This window comes from Artemia franciscana, chromosome 3 (assembly GCF_032884065.1).
Source record: "Artemia franciscana chromosome 3, ASM3288406v1, whole genome shotgun sequence".
In the NCBI taxonomy this organism is placed as follows: domain Eukaryota; kingdom Metazoa; phylum Arthropoda; class Branchiopoda; order Anostraca; family Artemiidae; genus Artemia; species Artemia franciscana.
Window position 1 is genome coordinate 12,090,136 of NC_088865.1, and position 22,445 is coordinate 12,112,580.

General features: G+C 33.8%; 1 protein-coding gene across 1 annotated transcript; it reads right to left on the minus strand.

Annotated features, from left to right (window-relative positions):
* Positions 1–16,543: 16,543 nt before the first annotated feature.
* LOC136024616 (AF4/FMR2 family member lilli-like) lies at positions 16,544–21,822 on the minus strand. Its single transcript, XM_065700047.1, has 3 exons — positions 21,730–21,822; positions 18,366–18,504; positions 16,544–16,826 (listed from the first exon to the last, which is right to left on the minus strand). The coding sequence occupies exons 1-3, from the start codon at positions 21,808–21,810 to the stop codon at positions 16,696–16,698; spliced, it is 351 nt and encodes a 116-aa protein (XP_065556119.1). The 5' UTR covers positions 21,811–21,822; the 3' UTR covers positions 16,544–16,695.
* Positions 21,823–22,445: the final 623 nt, after the last annotated feature.

Consider the following 22,445-nt stretch of genomic DNA (forward strand, 5'->3'; position numbering starts at 1 on the left):
AGTAACCATTACTATATGTAAACACAGGTCAAAGTTTGTGACTTACAACCCCTCCCACGGGGACTGCAGGGGAGTAAGTCGTCCCCAAAGACATAGTTATTAGGTTTTTCGACTATGGTGAATAAAATAGCTATCTCAGAATTTTGATCCGGTGATTTTGGGGAAAAATGAGCGTGGGAGGGGGCCTAGGTGCCCTCCAATTTTTTGGTCACTTAAATCCGTGATTTGTCTTCTAGCAAAAAATGCGAAATTACACATTTTTGAAGATAGGAGCTTGAAACTTCTACAATTAGGTTCTCTGATACGCTGAATCTGATGGTGTGATTTTTGTTAAGATTGCATGACTCTTAGTGGGTGTTTTCCCCTATTTCTAAAATGAGGCAAATTTTCTCAGGCTCGTAACTTTTGATTGGTAAGACTAATCTTGATGAAAGTTATATATTTAAAATCAGCATTAAAATGCAATTTTTTGATGTAATTATTGGTATCAAAATTCCATTTTTTAGAATTTCGGTTACTATTGAGCCGGGTCGCTCCTTACTACAGTTCGTTACCACGAACCGTTTGAAAAACAAATATCTGGAGGGAATAATTATTAAGGAAAATGAAACGTATTATTTTTATGTTTCAGCTATTCAAACAAAATTTAATATCACAATTATCTCAAATTAGAGTTCCAAATGAAAAGCTAGATTTTTTTGGGGGGGGGGTTATTTTGTTCTTTTGCTTTCTCTGTGGAATTTTTAAATTGAACCAATGATTCTTGAAGCTGAAACAATTTTCAATTCCCAGTCAAATGAGCCACTTCCAAATTGTTTGCGATAAGCCCTTCTAAAAAATTTCATTTGCCCCCAGGATGTAACTGCCTCTGATCAGGTGATAAAAGACAGTTGAAAGGCTCAATAACTACGCCTATAGAAATAAAAAGAACATCATAACCATTAAAGAAAGGGAAATATTAAATGAAAAAATTAGCTGAAACTAAGAAACGGTATTGCAACTTAAAACACGAATATAGACTAACTCACTAAAGAGGGTGGCAAAACTTTTTTCCACCCTTGATGATTTTCTATAATCTGACATTTTGTAGCAATTCTTTGAGAAAGATGTTCAAACTCAAGAGCTTCTGACTCTGAATGAGGAGTACTTTAAATAACTTAAATCCTTTAGCAGTAAGAACGAGGAGCAAAGAAAAAATAGCCATCCTTGCAGATAGAATTATATAATATAGGAAGAATAAAAGAACAAAGTACAATTACCATGACTAACAGCTTTGTGAAGCAAACAAAGATCTGATATATAACACTTAAACTTTGTTCTATAACAGCTAAAACCAGAATAAGAATATTGAGAACCAGAGTGATCCACAACAGCAATGCCTATTTAACAAAATTCGCCCGCGGCGCAATTTCACTCAAAGTCTTTGGATTGGATAACCCGGAACACGATTGAATTAGATTGGATAATGTTTCCTACCCGGAACCTAATAGTCTATCAAGCGGATCTGCATTGACCCCGCCCAATACTTTGACAAACAGGATAAGTCCTAGTTCCTAGTTCCTAACTCTCCTAGTTCCTATTAACATAAAAGTCTCAACATAATAAAGTTAATATTAGTTATATAAATAATTCCCATTTTTAATAATAGTTTCCCTGGTGTCATAAATAATTTTCCACTTTTAAAACTCTGATAGGTTTATTGAACAGACTACGGTGAAAAATAAAAAAGAAAAAACATAGCAAAGGACAAAATCTGAGAGCAAAAAATCTGAAAGCAGTCTTTCAAAAGCACTCTAATCAATTTTTTGAGCTCCAGAATATCTCCCTCCTCGGTCCCATTAGAGCTGCAACTTACAACTAACAACGAAACAAAAAGGTTTTAGGTTGACACCACTAATTTAATACCAAATTATCAAAAAGTTCGTGGTAACGAACTTTAGTAATGAGCGACCCGGCTCAATAGTAACCGAAAATCTAAACAACGGAATTTTGATACCAATAGCTACATGAAAAGAATCAGATTTTAATGCTGAATTTAAATATATAAGTTTCATCAAGTTTAGTCTTAACCATCAAAAGGTACGAGCCTGAGATAATTTGCCTTGTTTTAGAAATAGGAGGAAACAGCCCCTAAAAGCCATAGAATCTCAACAAAAATCAAAGCATCAGATTCAACGTATCAGAGAACCCTAGTGTAGAAGTTCCAAGATCCTATCTACAAAAATGCGGAAATTTGTACTTTTTATCAGAAGAGAGATCACGGATGCGTATTTATTTGTTTGTTCGTTGTTGTTGTTTTTTTCTGCTTTTTTCCCTGGGGTGATCGTATCGAACCAGTGGTCCTAGAATGTCATAAAAAGGCTTGTTCTAACGGGAATTAAAAGTTCTAGTTCCTTACCTAAGTGACCAAAAAATTGGAGTTCCCCTAGGCCTCTACCAACGCTCGTTTTTTTTCCCAAAGTCACCGATTAAAAATTTTGAGATAGCCATTTTATTCGGCATAGTCGAAAAACCTAATAACTATGTCTTTGAGGACGAGTTAGTCCCCCGCAGTCCCCGTGGTAGGGGTTGCAATTTACAAACTTTGACCACTGTTTACATGCAATAACGGTTATTGGGAAGTGTACAGACGTTTTCACGGAGGATCTTTTTTGTGTGGGAAGAAAATTTCCATGAAGAATTTTCTAGCATTTTTTTTAAAAACAATGAAAAAATAAATATGAAAAAGTGTTTCCAACTGAAAGTAAGAAGCAGTATTAAAACTTAAAATGAACAGAAATTATTACACATATTAGGGGTTCATTTCTTCTTAATACCTCGCACTTTACGCTAAAATATTTTTAGTATTTTCAACTCTTTATCATACGGCGTTTGTGCTTCAGGGGCCATTCTTAAGGAATATAGACTCAGTGGTGCTAGAATGTCGCAAGAGGGCTCATTCTAACAGAAATTAAAAGTTCTAGTGCCCTTTTTAAGTGAACGAAAAATTTGAGGGCACCTAGGTTCCATCCGACGCTCAATTTTCCCCAAAGTCACTGGATCAAAAAAGTGAGATAGCCATTTTATTCACCATAGTCTAAAAACCTAATAATTATGTCTTTGGGAACGACTTACACCCCCGCAGTCCCCGTGGGAGGGGCTGCAAGTTACAAACTTTGACATGTGTTTACATATAGGAATGGCTATTGGGAAGTGTACAGCCGTTTTCAGTGGGATTTTTTTGGTTTGTGGGATTACATGGGAGGATCTTTCCATGGAGGAAATTTTCATTGGGGAAGAGACTTTCAGTGAAGGGGGCGCAGGATTTTTTAGCATTAGTTAGAAAAAAAACAATGAAAAAATAAATATGAAAAGCTTTTTTCTACTGAAAGTGAGGAGCAGTTTTGAAACTTAAAACGAACAGAAATTATTACGCATGTGAGGGGTTTACCTCCTCGTAATACCTCGCTCTTTACGCTAAGGCATTTCTAGTAATTTCAACTATCTATTCTGCGACCTTTGTGATTCAGAGGTCATTCTTAAGGAATTGGGACAAAATTTAAGCCTTAATGCAAAGAGCGAGATATCGACGAGGGTTGAACCCCCTTATATACGCAATAAAAACATACGAATATAAAAGTTCGTTACGTAAGTTAATTCGTAAGTTACGCATTATTTTTAAGAATAAAAAGGTTTGTAAAAAGTTAAAAGTTCTAGTTGCCTTTTTAAGTAATCAAAAATTCCTCCTCAACACCCCGCTCTTTACGCCAAGGCTTTTTACTGTTTTAAAAAGCAGAGTTCAGAGAAAGAGTCAAACTTTAGTGTAAAGAGAGAGGCGTTGAGGAGGAAAAGTCCCTTTCATATACGGAGTAATTTCTGTTTTAAGTTTTAGTTTCGCTCTTTACTTTCATTTAGAAAAACTAATTTTTTTTATTTAGAACTTGAATAACTTTAAATTACTTTAAATTAATTTTATTTGAATTTCTCCGTATAAGAGAAAGGCTGTTCCCTTGTCAACGCCCTGCTCTTTATGCTTAAGTTTTTTACTGTTTTAAAAAGTAGAATTGAGAGAAAGAGTCAAATTTTAGCGTAAAAAGCGTGGTGTTCAGGAGGGAAACAGCCCCTTTCATATACAGAGTAATTTCGTTTCGTTTTAAGTTTTAATATCGCTCCTCATTTTCAGCTGAAGTCACTTTACGCTAAGGTTTTATTTTTTTAAAAAGTAGAGATGTGAAAACCAGTAAAACCTTAGGGTAAAGAGCGTGGCGTTGAGAAGGGTACAGCCCCTTTCATATACGGTATAATTTCTGTTCGTTTTAAATTTTAATGCCGCTCCTTACTTGCGTTAAAAAAACATGTTTTTTTATTTTTTGATTTATATCAAGTCAGAAGTAAAAAACTGAAGTTATATTTTAGATCAAGAACAATTTCAAAATTAAATTTGAAAACTACTTTTCTCCAAATTATTGGATGGGGAAAACTGCTCATCTTCCAAAACGATGCTTATATCAATGTCTAGTAATCTAAAAATATTGACGAAAATTGAAAAAATTCTTAACATGTGTTATTACACAGATATATCTCATAATAGATTACAATTAAGAATTGAGGTAAGATTTGTTTTTTTTATTTAAAAGGAATTAAGATTTTAGTATTTTCAAAAACTAACCGAAAGTAATGTCATGTATGTGGAGCAGGAGAGGGAGAGGTAACATGGCTTGAAATCCTCCCCCGACATTTTGATCAGACCTATAAACTTTAACAATATGCATTAAGACAATTTGAAAAAATGCAAATAATTACTTTATACAGATCTGAAAAAGTTATGCCAACTTTGCCTCTGATAGGCAATCCGTCTTAGTTTTATTCTAATTAGAACCTTAAGTGTCTGATCACTTTGACAAAGTTTTGAATACCGGATCTGTCTTCCTGCAGGGGTGGCCATTCAACCCCCCCCTCAATGAGTTAAATCAGCTTGTACCAAGTGATACATAGTCTAAAAGTAGTTTACAGGACCACATTCCAGCGTTTTCTTTCATTTTTGGGAAAAAAATAAAAGATATTCTAAAATTCCTGATTTTCCCAATTATTTTGTTTGTCTTACTTTACCTTTTACTGTTCAATTTTTCAATAAGAAGAATTGTTCGGTGGGAGGAGGCCTATCCCTGACAACATTATCAAGCCTACTGTCTCAATGATCGACAATGGCTGATATTCATTTACCTAAATTGAAAAAAAAATCAAGTTTCTTTTAACTGTAAGTAAGGAGCGACACTAAAACTTCAAACGAACGTAAATTACTCCGTATATGAAAGAGGCTGTTCCCTCTTCAACGCCCCGCTCTTTACGCTAAAGTTTGACTCTTTCTCTCAACTCTGCTTTTTAAAACAGTAAACAACTTTAGCGTAAAGAGCGGGGCGTTGAGGAGGGAACAACCCCTCTCATACACAGAGCGATTTTCGTTCGTTTTAAGTTTCAATATCGTTCCTTAGTTTCAGTCAAAAAAAGTTTTTTTTATTCAATTTCTGAACATTTTTTATTAATGCATGTTTTGATTTTGGCTCTCCGCGCATGAATAATCAAAAGGAAATTTGCACATTAATTTATATTTTTGGCTAAGTGGCTTCCTCATAGTTTTGATCCGAAAATTTTGAGAAAAAAAGGAGCGGGGAGTAGGCTTAGTTACCCTCCAATTTTTCGGTATTTAAAAAGGCAACTAGAAATTTTAATTGTTTATGAACATTTTTATTCGTAAAAATATACATAACTTACGAATTAACTTACTTAACGAAGTTCTATATTCGTTTGTTTGTATTACGTATATGAGGGAGTTCACGTCCTCGTCAATACCTCGCGTTTTACACTAAAGCTTAAAATTTGTCAAAATTCGTTATTTTTTGTCCTGATCACAAAGGCCGTAGAGTAAATAGTTGAAATAACCAAAAATACTTTAGTGTAAAGAGCAAGGTATTTTGGAGGAGACTAACCCCCTTATTTACGTAACTTTTTACGTTAGTTTTAAGTTTTAATGCTGCTCATTACTTCCACTTGAAAAAAATATATATTTATTTTCTCATTTTTTTTTAAATAATACTATAAAATCCTGCACCCCCTTCATGGAAATTCTTCCATGAAGGAAGAATTTCCCTCATGAAAAATCTTCCTTGGAAAAACCCTCCCGTATAATCCCCTCCCACCGACCTATCCCTACCCCAACGCGAAAACGTCCCCCTGAAAACGTTCGTACACTTCATAATAACCATTACTATACGTCAACAATGATCAAAGTATAAAACTTGCAGCCCCTCCCCGGGAACTGCTGGGAACCAAGTCGTCCTCAAAGACATAGTTATTAGGTTTTTGACGAAAATGAACAGAATAGCTATCTCAAAATTTTGATGCAGTAAGTTTGGAGAAAAATGTGAGTGGGAGGCCTAAGTGCCCTCCAAGTTTTTTGGTCACCAAAAAAGGCTCTATAAATTTTAATTTCCGCTAGAATGAGCCCTCTTGCAACATTCTAGGACCACTGGGCTGACGATCACCTCCGGGGAATAAAACAAACAAATAAACACGCATCCGTGGTCTATCTTCTGGCAAAAAAAAATTTTTGACCTGTAGGGGGTGGTTCCTCCTATTTTCTAAAAAATAGTAAATCTTCTAAGGCTCTCAGCTTTTTATTGGTTAGGCTAAATTGGATGAAACTTATATTTTTATAATAAGCGTTAAGATTTGATTCTTTTGATGGAACTATTGGTTTCAAAATTCTGTTTTTTTAGAGTTTCGGTTATTATTGAGGTGGATTGCTCCTTACTACAGTTTTTTACCCCAATCTGTTTGATATACTTGTTGACTTTACTAATCAAATTCATTATACATTTCAATTTGAGGCATTGCTTATCAAATATATTAACAATTAATACTAATGATTTATGCGCATTAACTTTACTCTGGAAAAAAATATTTCCCTGAGAAAACAATCTAGTAGAAGTAAGTATATCATTTTAATTTATTAACACATAAAGGGTAAGTGAATGTCATAATATGTCATAATATGTCATAATAATTACTAACTAGTTGGAAGTCAAACGAATTACCATCATTAATTAATATTCAGCGTTCTACATTAATATAACTAATTAGCAGTGACAGATAAGGAAGTAAAGTTAATTTTCTGTATCCCTTTGAAGCCGGACGTTGATGAACTATGTCCGGCTTCTTTTTAATTAACGAATCAACTGATTAGAGAATAAGTTTAGGTACTACACATCATATAAGTCAGTAGTGATCTTAATCTTTTACGTAGAAGATTTGGCCTCCCGTATAAGGAAAAGCAGATAAAACGTTTTCTTTCGCTTAAAGTTCTTAAAATATTCGGAAGCGAAGATCTCAAAGCTTTACACGGTTGGACAAAACCCGTGCACAAGTCCTTGTGGTTAAAAAATACATGGGAATACCTTTTATCTGAAATAATGAAGGTTTCAAATTGGCCACATGATTAACTATGTATTGCTTTTAAAAAAATCACCCTTGGATTATTTTTTTCGGAATCCCGCTTTTCTCTTAATCTAGGATATGTAACTCAAAACGACCAAAAACTTTTCCGTATAAGAAAGATTTGGTCCCTCTGAATTCCGTATAGAAATCCTGTCAAATCCCCTTAGTTTAAAAATTTCCCATGAAAAGTTCAATCCAGATATTTCCCTCGTCGTAAAAACTCAGGCAAAACACAAAATTTACACAACCCTTTAATTTTGGTAAATTTTCCAGTAACAAATACTATATGCATGCATTAGGCAAATCTCAAAATATTTTGCGCTTTCCTCATGGGCTACGGGGTCCTGTTACCCGCAAAGGTATAAGTAGCATATCTTTCATCTATCTTCAACAGAAGGTCTATCTTAAGATTATGATCAGACGGGTTTGGGGGAAAGGGAAATGGGAGGGGGCTACTTGTCTTTCCATAATTTTTGCTACTTCAAAGGGACTCTAGAACTGTTGATTTCTGTGCAAAATCACCCTCTTAAATTCCAAAATAGTATTCCCTTTGCTTATGAGCAACGGGGTTATGTTACCCTCAAAGGTATAGGTATTGCATCTTACGTCTATGTTCAAAAGAATGATCTTAAGATTATGATGTTACATTTTTGCGAATAAGACAAAAAAATTAGCTCCTCTCACTTGGATGCGACCTTGATCATTATTAAATAAAAAAACTAGTTTTTTAAATGAAAGTAAGGAGCGACATTAAAACTTAAAACGAACAGAAATTACTCCATATATGAAAGAGGCTTTTCCTTCTCAACGCCCCACTCTTTACGCTAAAGTTTGACTCTTTCTCTTAACTCTACATTTTAAAACAGTAAAAATTTTAGCGTAAAGAGCGGGGCGTTGAGAAGGTAAAGCCTCTTTCACATACGAAGTAATTTCTGTTCGTTTTAAGTTTTAATGTCGCTCCTTACTTTCAGTTGAAAAAACATGTTTTTTTTTATTTAATTTCTGAACGTTTTTGAATAAATGCATGTTTTGATTTTTGCTCCCCGCAGAGGAATAATTAAAACTAAATTTGTATATATTTTTTTTTGATAAATGGCTTTCTCATAATTTTGATCGAGTGATTTTGAGAAAAAATAGCGGGGGAGGAAGCCTAGTTGCCCTCCGATTTTCAATTAATTAAAAAGGCAACTAGAACTTTCAATTTTTTACGAATCTTTTTATAAATAAAAGATATACATAATTTATAAATTAGCTTACGTAAAGAACTTTTGTATTCTCATGTTTTTATTATATATATTAGGGGGTTCGCACCCTCGTCAGTACCTCGCTCTTTACACTAAATCTTAAATTTTGTTCCAATTCATTAAGAATGACCCCTTAATCACAAAATCCGCAGAATAAGTAGTTGAAATTACTAAAAATAGTTTAGCGTAAAGAGCCAGGTATTAGGAGGAGCTGAGCCCCTCATGTGAGTAATAATTTCTGTTCGTTTTAAGTTTTAATGCTGCTGCTTACTTCCAGCTGAAAAAAAAACAACTTTTTCATATTTATTTTTTCATTGTTTTTTTTAGTAATGCTAGTAAATCCTGCGGTCCCGTCATGGAAAATTTGTTCCCCCATGACAAATTCCTCGATGGAAAGTTCACCCAGCATATCCCCCTCTTCTCAACCCCTGCCTCCAGCCAAAAAATCCTCCTGAAAACGCCTGTACACTTCCCAATAATTATTACTAAATGTAAGCACTGGTCAAAGTTTTCAACTTGTAACCCCTCCCACGGAGACCGTGGGGGAGTAAGTCGTCCCCAAAGACATAGTTATAAGGTTTTTTGTCTACGCTTAATAAAATGGCTATCTCAGAATTTTGATCCGTTGACTTTGGGAAAATAGTTATTGTGGGAGGGGGCCTAGGTGCCCTCCAATTTTTTTAGTCACTTAAAAAGGGCACTATAACTTTGCATTTCCGTTAGAATGAGCCCTCTCGCAACATTCTAGGACAACTGGGTCGATACGATCACCCCTGGGAAAAAAAAACACGCATCCGTGATCTTCTTTCTGGCAAAAACTATAAAATTCCACATTTTTGTAGATAGGAGCTTGAAACTTCTACAGTAGGGTTCTCTGATACGCTGAATCTGATGGTGTGATGGCGTTAAGATTATATGACTTTTACGGGGCGTTTCCCCCTATTTTCTAAAATATTGGAAATTTTCTCAGGCTCGTAACTTTTGATGGGTAAGGCTAAACTTGATGAAACTTATATATTTAAGATCAGCACTAAAATGCATTTCTTTTGATGTAACTATTGGTACCAAAATTCCATTTTTTAGAGTTTTGGTTACTATTGAGCACGGTCGCTCCTTACTACAGTTCGTTACCACGAACTGTTTGATAAAATTTGGTTTCTTGTCGGCAAACATGACTTAATGCAGCCCAGAGATAAAATGTCACAATATCGTCTATGCTTGTCTCCTAGCGAAGCAAACAAGTTTTTACGATACAAAGGTGATTTTTGCCTTTTCAAAAACAAAATGAGATTAGAAAAAAAAAGTATTCTGCCACTGAAATGCTTGTGGTCAATTTTTCTTTACTTCTAATATAGGTATTATGTTTTAGTATGTTTAGTATGTTTTAGGTATTTAGTAAGGAGTGACATTAAAGCTTAAAACGAACAGAAGTTGCTCCGTATATGAAAGGGGCTGTTCCCTCCTCGACGCCCCACCCTTTACTTTAAATTTTATAACTTATTAAAAACAAAAGTTGAAAGAAAGAGTCAAACTTTAGCGTAAAGAGAGGGGTGTTGAGGAGGGAATAGCCCCTTTCATATACGGAGTAATTTTTCCAAAAGTTACCAGACCAAAATTCCGAGATAGCCATTTTAGTCATCATAGTCAAAAAACCTAATAGGCATGTCTTTGGGGACAACTTACTCCCCCGCAGTCCCCCTGCATGGGGTTGTAAGTCACAAACTTTGACCAGTGTTTATGATTATCGGGAATCGTACGAACGTTTTCAGGGGGGATTCGTTTGGTTGAGGGAGGGGTTTAGGGGAAGGGATTATATGAGGGAGCTTTTCATGGAGTAATTTATCATGAGGGAAAAGAATCTACATGAAGGGGGCACAGGATTTTCTAGAATTAAAAAAAGGGAAAAAATGTGGAAAAGGTTTTTCAAACTTTTTACCTCTTCCCTCGCTTCTTTTTCTCAAAATTTTTCGATTTGATTACTTTAATAAAAAAAACATTTTATAATTGCCGAAACTATGAGAAAGCCATTTAGCCAAAAAATTTAATTAACATGCAATTTTTTTTAATTATTCATGGATGGAGAGCCAAAATCAAAACATGCGTAAGGTAAGGAGCGACATTAATTGAAAAATAAGGAGTGATATTAATACTTAAAACCAACAGAAATCGCTCCGTATATGAAAGGGGCTGTTCCCTCCTCAACACCTCACTCTTTACGCTAAAGTTTTTAACTTTAAAAAAAGTAAAGTTGAGAAAAAGAGTCAAACTTTAGTGTAAAGACAGGGCGTTGGGAAGGGATACACTATTAGAGCCATCTAGTCCAAGACCCCTATATAGGAAACTTACCACCCCTTAGCTTTAATAACGAGGAAATGAAATCGAGATGCTTGAAACAAAAACAAAAAACATGATAAAACTAAAGTTTTGCTCTCGCAACAAATATCAAAATTAATCATCTTACGTATGATGATGCAACACCCTTATCTTTTGGTAAGAAAAGCACACTATTAGAACTGTCTAGTCCAAGACCCCTATATAGGAAACTTACCACCCCTTGGCTTTAATAACGAGGAAATGAAATCGAGGTGCTAGAACAAAAAAAGAATGTGACAAAACCGAAGTGTTTCTCTCGCAACAAAATATTAAAATTAATCATCTTAAGTATAATTATGCAACACACTTATCTTTGGGTAAAAAAAAACACAATATTAGAACCGTCTTGTCCAAGACCCCTATATGGGAAACTTACCATCCCTTGACTTTAATAACGAGGAAATGAAATCAGGGTGCTAGAAACCCAGTGTTGCTCTCGCACCATAATAAAGACGACATTATCTCTGCATTAAAAATCCACCCAAATAGTAGATTAACACAGCTTATTACAGAGCATAGTAGGTTACGCCATTTCAAACACTTCGTGGTAACGAACTGTAGTAAGGAGCGACCCGGCTCAATAGTAAACGAAAGTCTAAAAAACGGAATTTCGATGCTAAAAGATATATCAAAAGAATCGGATTTTTATGCTGATTTCAAATATATAAGTTTCATCAAGTTTAGTTATTGTCATCAAAAGTTACGAGCCTGAGAAAATTTTCCTTATTTTGGAAAATAGGGGGTAACACCCCCTAAAATACATAGGATCTTAACAAAAATTACACCATCGTATTCAGCGTATCAGAGAATTCTATAGATAAAATTTCAAGGTCCAATCTTCAAAAACGTGGAATTTCGTATTTTTTGCCAGAAGACAAATCACGGGTGCGTGTTTATTTGTTTTTTTTTTGTTTTTTTTTTTTTTCCAGGGGTCATTGTATCGACCAAGTGGTCCTAGAGTGTTGCAAGAGGGCTCATTCTAACGGAAATGAAAATTTCTAGTGCCCTTTTTAAGTGACCAAAAAAATTGGAGGGCACCTAGGCCCCCTCCCACGCTCATTTTTTTCCCAAAGTCAACGGATCAAAATTTTGAGATAGCCATTTTGTTCCGCATAGTCGAAAACCATAATAATTATGTCTTTGGGGATGACTTACCCCCCACAGTCCCTGGGGGAGGGGCTGCAAGTTACAAACTTTGACCAATGTTTACATACAGTAATGGTTACTGGGAAGTGTACCGACGTTATCAGGGGGATTTTTTGGTTTGGGTGTGGGGTTCAGGGGAGGGGGCTATATGGGAGGATCTTTCCTTGGAGGAATATTTCATGGGGGAAGAGAAATTCAATGAAAAGGGCGCAGGACTTTCTAGCATTACTATAAAAAAAAAAAAAACAATGAAAATATAAACATGAAAAAGTTTTTTCAATTGAAAGTAAGGAGAAGCACTAAAACTTAAAAAGGAACAGAGATTATTACGCATATGAGGGGTTCTAAAAATACTTTAGCATAAAGAGCGAGGTATTTAGGAGGAGATAAATACTTCACTCTTTATGCTAAAATTTTTTAAAATAATTTCAACTATTTATTCTACGGCCTTTCTGATTCAGGGGTCATTCTTAAAGAATTGGGATAAAACAAGATTTAGTGTGAAGAGCGAGGTATTAACGAGGGGACCAACCCCCTCATATATATAATCAAAAATATAAGAATATAAAAGTTTGTTACGTAAGTTAATTCTTAAGTTACGTATTTTTTTTTACTAATGAAAACGTTCGTTAAAAATAGAAGATCTAGTTGCCTTTTTAAGTAACCGAAAAATTGGAGGGCAACAATACCTCCTTCCCCACCCCTTATTTCTCAAAATCGTCTGAACAAAACTAAGAGAAAGCCATTTAGCCAAAAAAAGAATTAATATGCAAATTTCATTTTAATAATTTATGTACGGAGAGCCATAATCAGTCATGCATTAATTAAAAAGCTTTCAGAAATTAAATAAAAAAACAAGTTTTTTTAAATGAAAGTAAGGAGCGACATTAAAACTTAAAACGAACAGAAATTACTCCGTATATGAAAGGGGCTTTTCCTCCTTGACACCCCGCTCCTTGCGCTAACGTTTGATTCTTTCTCGCAACTCTACTTTTTAAAACAATAAAAAACTTTTGACAGAACAGGCAGTTGCAGCTCTTTTATTAAAATGGATAATTGTTTTGATGAGGCTTCTGTTTTCTATGATGTAAAACAAGCGTTTGACACTTTAAATCATGAAATTCTTCTCGACAAAATGATAAATCCTGCCATGAGAGGGAAGGGATTACAAATTATTAAATCATACCTGTGCGGACATAAAATCACAGTAGATGTTGGTGGAAAAATGAATAAGTTAAAAAGTCTTAATGATATAGGTGTACCCCAGGGCTCAGTATTAGGTCCACTTTTATTTTTTAATTATTAATGATCTTCCGCGAGGCTTGCAAGAGAATATTAGCCATGCAATTCTATTTGCAGATGGCACAGCTATACCAGTTAAAGCTAGGGATTCATTGGCATTGATCGAAAACTTTTTTATAAGTGTTACGTCAGTTAATTGATGGTTTGCTTCCAATAATTAACTATGGAAATTTACAAAAAACTAAATTTATGGTTTTGGGTCGTTCAAAACTTACCGTTCGAGAGATTTCTTGTCAGGGGCTTCAGGTCCTTGATCAAAAAATTAGTTGGTTCAAATCATATTGTTATTTAGGAGTTTTTCTTGTTCCCGTTTGTCATAATCATATTGAATATTTCAGATTAAAACTTGCTAAAAATATTTGGTCGATGTATTGTGTGAAAAATATTTTTCTATATTAAAAATAATTTAACACTCTCTAATTACTTCTTATTTGAATTAATGCTCAATTGTTTATCTTAATACCCTTTGGAAGAATATAAAACCCTTAAGATACTACAAAACCAAGCAGTAAGAAAGCTTGGAATTTTTTTTTTTACATTGACCTTCAAACTTAAAATGTATCAGAAAGTAAAACGTTGTTCTTTTTTTTTATTGTTAGATTTAAAATATATACGAATAATCAAAGCTCTCGTATGGCATTTTCAAATCCAAAATTCTAATAATTATTTCAATAATAAATCTCTGTTAATTTCAGTTCCCCGTTTGGAATGTAGGCGGTCTAAGATGTACCGAATTCTTTTTGTAAGTTCTGAAATATCAAGGTCTATGATAAGGTACCAAATGATAAAATTGAATTTGATCCATTCCAAAAATCTTAGCTAAATTTACAAAAAACAAAAAACAATTTCATCGTTGGAGATGAAATAATAAATTATTTTATCTTCTTCTATATGTTTTATTTTTGTGTCCCTGTGTTTGGGATGGCCTCCCACGTCCCTCCTGCCCGATATTTAGCTATTTACTTATCATTGTAATTCTCTTTTGTGTTTTTTTTTCTGTTTTGTCCGTTTTTGCCGTGTTAATTTTTTGAATAATTAGTATGATGAGATGCTGATGTTTTTTCTCTTTGTACTGTCCCAGCCTTGCGAGCTTTACTCTCTGTTGGGGAATAATATTCTTTTTGTATTTTTTAAGTTGAATAAAGAAAACAGTCAAACAGACTTAAATTCTGTTCGAAAGTGCATACAACAGAATAGCACGCTGCTCGGGGCCATTAGAATGGTGCTTGGTTCGAATAAAAGATTAAACATCCTCTGCTGAGTTGGAAGGCTGGGGAAGTGGAGGGGGGTAGGGGTAGGCTCAGCAAAATTTGCGATGAATGCTGCTCAAAAAAGCCGGATTTATATGAAATTTACCTTAGTCCATACAACATTTTTAAACTATACTACTGTCACCTGTAGTAACTAATTACTGATCATTATAGTAAAAGTAAAATTATAAAAGTAAAAGTAAAAAATTATAAAAGTAAAAAGTAAAAGTAAAAGTAATTATTATAGTAAAAGCTTGATCACTATTACTGAATCTTATGTTTATTATGTATTGTGAATGTATTGAATTTAACCTAAATGCGTCTTCGGTAAATGGCAACTTTTCTTCAGTATTGCTGGAATAAAATTTTTGCCTCCCCCACCCCCTATAAAAATATTGGTGCTACTCCCCCGAAGGTTATTTTAAATAACGATGATATTAAGGTGAAACTTCTGGAACGTTTAAGGTGAGTTTCAATCAAACGAAAAAATAACATGTATTCTTATGTATTCATTAAATAAAAAAACTAGTTTTTTTAACTGAAAGTAAGGAGCGACATTAAAACTTAAAACGAACAGAAATTACTCCGTATATGAAATAGGTTGTCCCCTCCGCAGTCCCTCGCTCTTTACGCTAAAGTTTTTAATTGTTTTAAAAAGTAGAATTGTGGCAAAGAGTCAAACTTTAGCGTAAAGAGCGAGGGACTGCGGAGGGGACAACCCATTTCATATTCGGAGTAATTTCTGTTCGTTCTACGGAAGTGTACGTCTGTACACTTCCCAACAACCATTACTATATGTAAACACTGGTCAAAGTTTGTAACTTGCAGCCCCTCCCCCAACGACTTTGGGGGAGTAAGTCATTCCCAAAGACATAGTTATTATAGTTTTCGACTATGTGGAACAAAATGGCAATCTCAAAATTTTAATCTGTTGACTTTTGGAAAAAAATTAGCGTGGGAGGGGGCCTAGATGCCCTCAAATTTTTTTGGTCACTTAAAAAGGGCACTAGAACTTTTCATTTCCGTTAGAATGAGCCTTCTTGCAACATTCTAGGACCACTTGGTCGATACGATGACCCCTGGAGAAAAGAAAGAAAAAACAAAACAAACAAACAAATAAACACGCACCCGTGATTTGTCTTCTGGCAAAAAATACAAAATTCCACATTTTTGTTGATAGGAGCTTGAAACTTCTACAGTATGGTTCTCTGATACGCTGAATCTGATGGTGTCATATTCGTTAAGATTCTACGACTTTTAGGGGGTGTTTCCCCCTATTTTCTTAAATAAGGCAAATTTTGTCAGGCTCGTAACTTTTGATGGGTAAAACTAAACTTGATGAAACTTATATATTTAAAATCAGCATTAAAATGCGATTCTTTTGATGTAGCTATTGATATCAAAATTCAAATTTTTAGAGTTTTGGTTACTATTGAGCCGGGTCGCTCCTTACTACAGTTCGTTACCACGAACTGTTTGAAAAGGGCATATAAGGAATATCTTAGGCAGCCTTGCTCTTTCATTACTATCTCTAACTGAAAACATAATAGAGCTTAATTATTTTTTTTTATTTCATAATCAAAAAATATTAAAACTTCAAGGAATAAACATATAACATTATATTATACACATAACATTTCGTCTTGAACTAGAAAAATACGTTTATGATCTCTTGCAATAAAGAATTCGCTCGCAAAAGTCCACAAAAAACCTAAAATTGAAACACATTACGTATTTCAGTTAGATATACAAATTAAGGAAATAAAACACTTGGCAAGTAAGCACTTCCATTTTGTAATTATTTTCAAATTGAAAGGTATATATTCGGTGAAATGTTCTTATGGCAGCTCCGCTTCACAGATTTTAAGTCACTTGCAACACTGTCACTTTGTTACTTTGCATCAATGTTACTTTGTAGAACAACCTTTTCTATCCTTTTCAATTTTCTTAATTGCAGTAGAGACTATAAGAACCAGTTTTCTTAAACTGCAATGAAGAGTCAGAGATCCAAATTGGTGTTCAAGTTGTATAAAAAAGTCTGAAAAAATTATAGACATTAGTTTTTAGGGAAGAAAAGACCTAAAGTGTATTCTTAGACACAGCAGCATAAATTGGACAGCAAAAAATTAAAAATTCTTGTAAAAATTGAAACATAGATCTATTGAGGAATATGAAAAACAGAAAAATTGATTATTTGGGATATATTAAAACGTAGAAGCATAATCCATATTTCTATTCTAGTAAATTCTAGTCCTTAGAATTTTAGTCCATAGAACTTCAGGGGAGACAAAAAAAATTTTAATTACTAATTTGAAATCATCTATAATACTTTTTGAAGACAATACACAAAATAAATGTGTCACTATCAAACAATTCTTGGTAACTCTTAATTTTTAAACATATTAGTTTCATCAAGTTTAGTCTTGTCCATCAACAGTTCAGAGCCTGAAAAAATTTGCGTTATTTTTGAAAATAGGGGGAAACATCTAACTTTAAGTCATAGAATCTTAAATCACGCCATCAGATTCAGCATGTCAGAGAATCCTACTGAAGAAGTTTCAAGCTCCTACCTTCAAAAATGTGAAATTTTGTTTTTTCCCAGTAGTTCATTTGTTTTTGTTTTGTTTTTTCAAGGGTGATCGTATCGACCCAGTGGTCCTAGAATGTCGTGAGAGAGCTTATTATAGCGGAAATTAAAAGTTCTAGTTGCCTTTTTAAGTGACCGAAAAAATTGGAGGAAACCTCCAATGGCCCACTCAAATTTTTCACCAAAAACACCGGATCAAAATTTTGAGATATCCATTCTATTTAACTTAGTCAAAAACCTAATAATTGTGTCTTTATGAACGACTTAATCCCCCAGAGTCCCCAGGGGAAAGGCTACAAGCTACAAACTTTGACCATTGTTTACATATAGTAATGGTTATTATGAAGTGTGCAGACGTTTTCAGGGGGGATTTTTCTTGTTGGGGTGAGTAGGAAGGAGGAAGTTAGGTGGGATGATCCTTCTATGGAGGAATTTATCATGAGGGAAGAGAATTTCCATGAAGGAGGCACTGGATTTTCTAGCATTATTTAAAAAAAAAAAAATGAGAAAATAGTTCTTTTTCAACTGGAAGTAATGAGCAGCTTTAAAACTTAAAACGAACACAAAATATTACGAATGTAAGTGAGTTCGTCTCATCTACAATAGGCCTACCTTGCTCTTTACGCCAAAGTAATTTTACTAATTTCAACTATTAATTCTACTTCCTTTGTGATTAAGGGGTCATTCTTAAAGATTTGGGACAAAATTCAAGCTTTAGTGTAAAGAGTGAGGTATTGAGGAGGAGTGAGCCCCCCTAATACACTAATAAAAATACACAAACATAGAAGTTATATATCCAATTGTCTTATTGTTTTAAAAAGTAGAGTTGTGACAAAGAGTCAAACTTTAGCGTAATGAGCAGGGCGTTGAGAAGGGGCCAACCCCTTTCATATACGGAATAATTTCTGTTCGTCTAAGTTTTAATGTCACTCCTTACTTGTAGTTAAAAAAAAACTTGTTTTTTATTAAATAAAAACAAGATGCACTCACCTTCAGAATGAGTTCTGAAAACCATCTCATCTGCTTGATCCCAAAGATCAAATGATGTTTGCAAAAAACCAACATTATGATGATGCCTCAATAGAGCTGAGTAAGTTGACAGTGGAACTGGTGCAGCCATTTGAGAAGACTGAAAGAAAGAATATTCGTTATATATTCGTTTATATATTAATATTCATTTATATATATATATATATATATATATATATATATATATATATATATATATATATATATATATATATATATATATATATAAAGGCAAAGGCTATAAATACGAAATAAGTTTTTTTAACCGGAAGCAAGGAGCAGCATTAAAACTTGAAACGAGCAGAAATTGTTTAAGAATGACTCCTGAATTACAAAGACTTTAATTAGAATCAAAAGTCCTTCAGAAGATGCTAAAAAACTTTAGCTTACAGAGCGAGGTATAGATGAGGTAGCCACCCCTCCTCGTATAAGTAATAATTTCTTTTCCTTTTAAGTTTTAATGTTGTTCCTTACTTTTAGTTGAAAAAACTTGTTTTCTTATTTATTATCTTATCATTTATTCAAATAATTCTAGGAAATCCGACTCCCCCTCCATGGAAAATTCCCATCCACCATGACAAATTACTCCATTGAAAAATCTTCCCACGTACCCCCTGCTACCAGAAATTTCTCACCTTAAAATATTAGTATTCTTTTCAATAACCAATACTATATGAAAATAACGGGCGAAGTTCATAACTTGCGGCCTTTACCCGGGGACTGTGAGGGGGGTTTCTATCCTTAAAGATTATGTCGTTTGACTGTTCTGAAAATATGGCCATCTCAAAATTTTGAGCGGGTGATTTGGAGAAAAATGAGTGTTGGAGGGGGGCTAACTTCCATCCAATAATGTTGGTCACTTAAAAAGGGCATTATAACTTTTGTTTCTAATCAAAAGAGCCCTCTCCCGATCTTCTACGATTTTTGGTTCGATATGATCACTCCTGGGGAAAAAAGAAAAAACAACAACAAATAAACACGTGTCCGTGATCTTTCTTCTGACAAAGAAGACAAAATTCCACATTTTCGTACATAAAAATCTTGAGACTTCTACAGTAGGATTCCCTGGTATGTTGAATCTCATGATGTAATTTTCATTAAGATCATTTGATGTTTCGGGGTTGGGTACTTCCTTTTTCACAAATTGGGCAAATTTTCTCAGGCCCGTAACTTTTTTAAACATTTTGAACAAAAATCAATTCAATTCATCCATTTCAATTCATTCAATCAATTCATTTCTTTTGATGTATCTACTGTTATCAAGACTTTTTTTTAGAGATTCGGTTGTTATTGAGCTGCATCGCTCCTTCCTAACATATTCAATTAACAAAGAATATATTAAAGAAACACTTGAACTTAAATATGTAATACGGTAGAAACTAATGAATATGTTTGAAATATTTAACTCAAAACTGTGGAACTTGCAAATAATAGGTTTTGATTTGAGATATTTCTTTATGAAAAAAAGTTGTATAAATAGTTGCATTACCAAATATGACTGCAAAACTCAAATATATCCATGTGACAAATCGTAAGAATACAAATATCCAGCTTTTTTAAAGAATATTCCTTTAAATTGCAATAATTCCTTTGAATCGTTAAATTGTTAGATTATTGCGTGAGTTTGGACTAATGTGGAACTTATATACTAAAAACAGCACAGGTGTGATTTTACTATTCAAATCCTATTAATCGCTTTAAGTCGTGGTGAATCATATCAAAGCCAAATCAAAGACGAATAGATTTATGAAAAAAAAGAGATAACTAGAAGGGACTGGGGTAGAAAGTAGTTAAACGAAAAACCTAAATAAAGTAAACCAAAAAAACATCCTTTAGAGAACATAATCAATTCATAACATAATATATAGCGTGATATAAAACATTTCTCGTTTGTGATCATTCGCTCTATTCATTAGTTTCTGTATTGGTGGACGCAGAAAGTAATAATGATTCTCTTGTCCTGGCAGGACACGATCTCCCTCGTGCTTTCGATTCATCCACTCGTGAGCAGATTCTGCTTCCGTCAGCATAAAGAGGAGTCCAAGCATGTATTACAAAGGCCTTTGACTCAATGTATAGTTCACTTCCAGTTAGAATAAAGTGCAAAAATGTAAATTGTGATGTACTAGTTGAGTCTAATATACCAGTAAAGTAGGGTATAAGGCAAGGGGCTGTGAACTCGCCAGATTTGTTCAATAGCTCTTGATGCACAATATAAAGCCCCAACAACATGCATTTCTTTATGGGATTGACGTGTCGCTCATTAGCTATGCAGATATTAGTTTGAAATATTAGAAGGAGTCTACAAGGAATAATAAGTTGTTTCAGTGGTTTAACGAATGAATATTCTTGTATCAGCCATTGGTTTAACCCAACGAAAACGGAACTGCTGTTTTTTAACTATAATGTGCCAACTGATGATGTATCTGTCATTCTGAAAGGTACTGAGGTCAAACCAGTTCATGCTATTTGGAGTCCTTAGAGTCCGAATCGGTACATTGCTCAAGGTTATGCGTGAACTTGCTATTGATGACACCCTCAGGAAAGTCCGTAGCGCATATGGAAGGCTTGTCCCAAATAAGACAAGATTTAATCGTCATATTCTAGCCCAGTTATATAATCTATTTGTTCTGCCAAATTTTGTATACATATCTCCGCATATGTATGCGGAGAAATACATATTTCCGATTTGGAAATGTTTCACTCAGACAGATAAGAAAAAGCTGCGCATTATTTATTTTATGTATGCTAAGTATTTTCTTGGGCTACCACCGTGGACCAGTAACCGGTATTTGATTAAAAGATTTGGTCTGATAGATCCAGATGTTGCTGTCCCTATGAGAGTAATTAATTTTAAAAATAATTTCCAGACTCTACATCACCCTTGGGTGACTCTTCAGAGTATGTTTCCAATTAGAATTAATTTCTAATAGTTGAATGTTATGTGTATTAAATCTGTTGTATATATTTGAGTTAAACTGTATTTTGCCGTCTTTTTCTTTTTTTTTTCTTTTCTTATTTAATAGTTGAATTTTGAGTCATTTCTTCTGTTGTATATTAATCGTGTTAAATTGTAATTTGCTACCTTTATCTCTTTTTTATTCGTACTCTTCCCCCTATTGTATTTGCACAGTTTTAGCAGGCAATAAATCAATATCATATCATATTATTGACAATAAGGCCGTCGATTTGATTATGAAGGGAATTGAGAAAAGTACACATAATGTACAATAGAGACACAGAAAAGAGAAAAGGAGAGAGAGAAAGAGAATAATGAATATTAAGAAATACAATAAGATAAATTTAACAATAATTTGAATCTTACATTTGCAAAATGGCCATTTAACGTTATAACGTCTTTCTTCACCTCTGAATCTTTTGATTTGTACAGATTCAAGTCCAGCATGGCTTGAGCTTTCATACTGAAATTAACAAATAAATTGTAAGTAATCCGTCAAATAAGAATGTGTCCGAATTAATTAAAATTACAAAAATAATTGTAATATTGATAAGATACTTTTTCTTGGCTTTTTTATTAGTTATAAATTAATGTATGGTGTTTTTTTCTTATCTCGGGAACAAACAAAAATTAGCTTGAGGTAGGGGAATCAAATTCTTATGGGGAGTTTGATTTGACCACCTTTGCAAGGAATAATTTTTATATATATTTTTTTTATTCTTCAGAAATTATGTTATCACTTGGTAACGAGTGAATGACTTTTACAATTGTTTTCTTCTCCGAATTCAATATACAATCAAAAAGAAAAGCTAAAGTAAACCGAACAGGATTTAATAGGCTTTGCCTGTTTGCACCCCTCCTCAAATAAAAAATTGTTGTTAATTATAGTTTGAATGACTGTTAAAGGTTTTTAATTCAGTTAAAGTATATTAAATCTCAAAATCTACTGTTTTCAGGCAGTTCGTGGTAACGAACTATAGTAGGGAGCGACCCGGCTCAAAAGTAGCCAAAACTCTAAAAATTTTGATATCAATAATTACATCAAAAGAATCGCATTTTCATGCTGATTTTAAATTTATAAG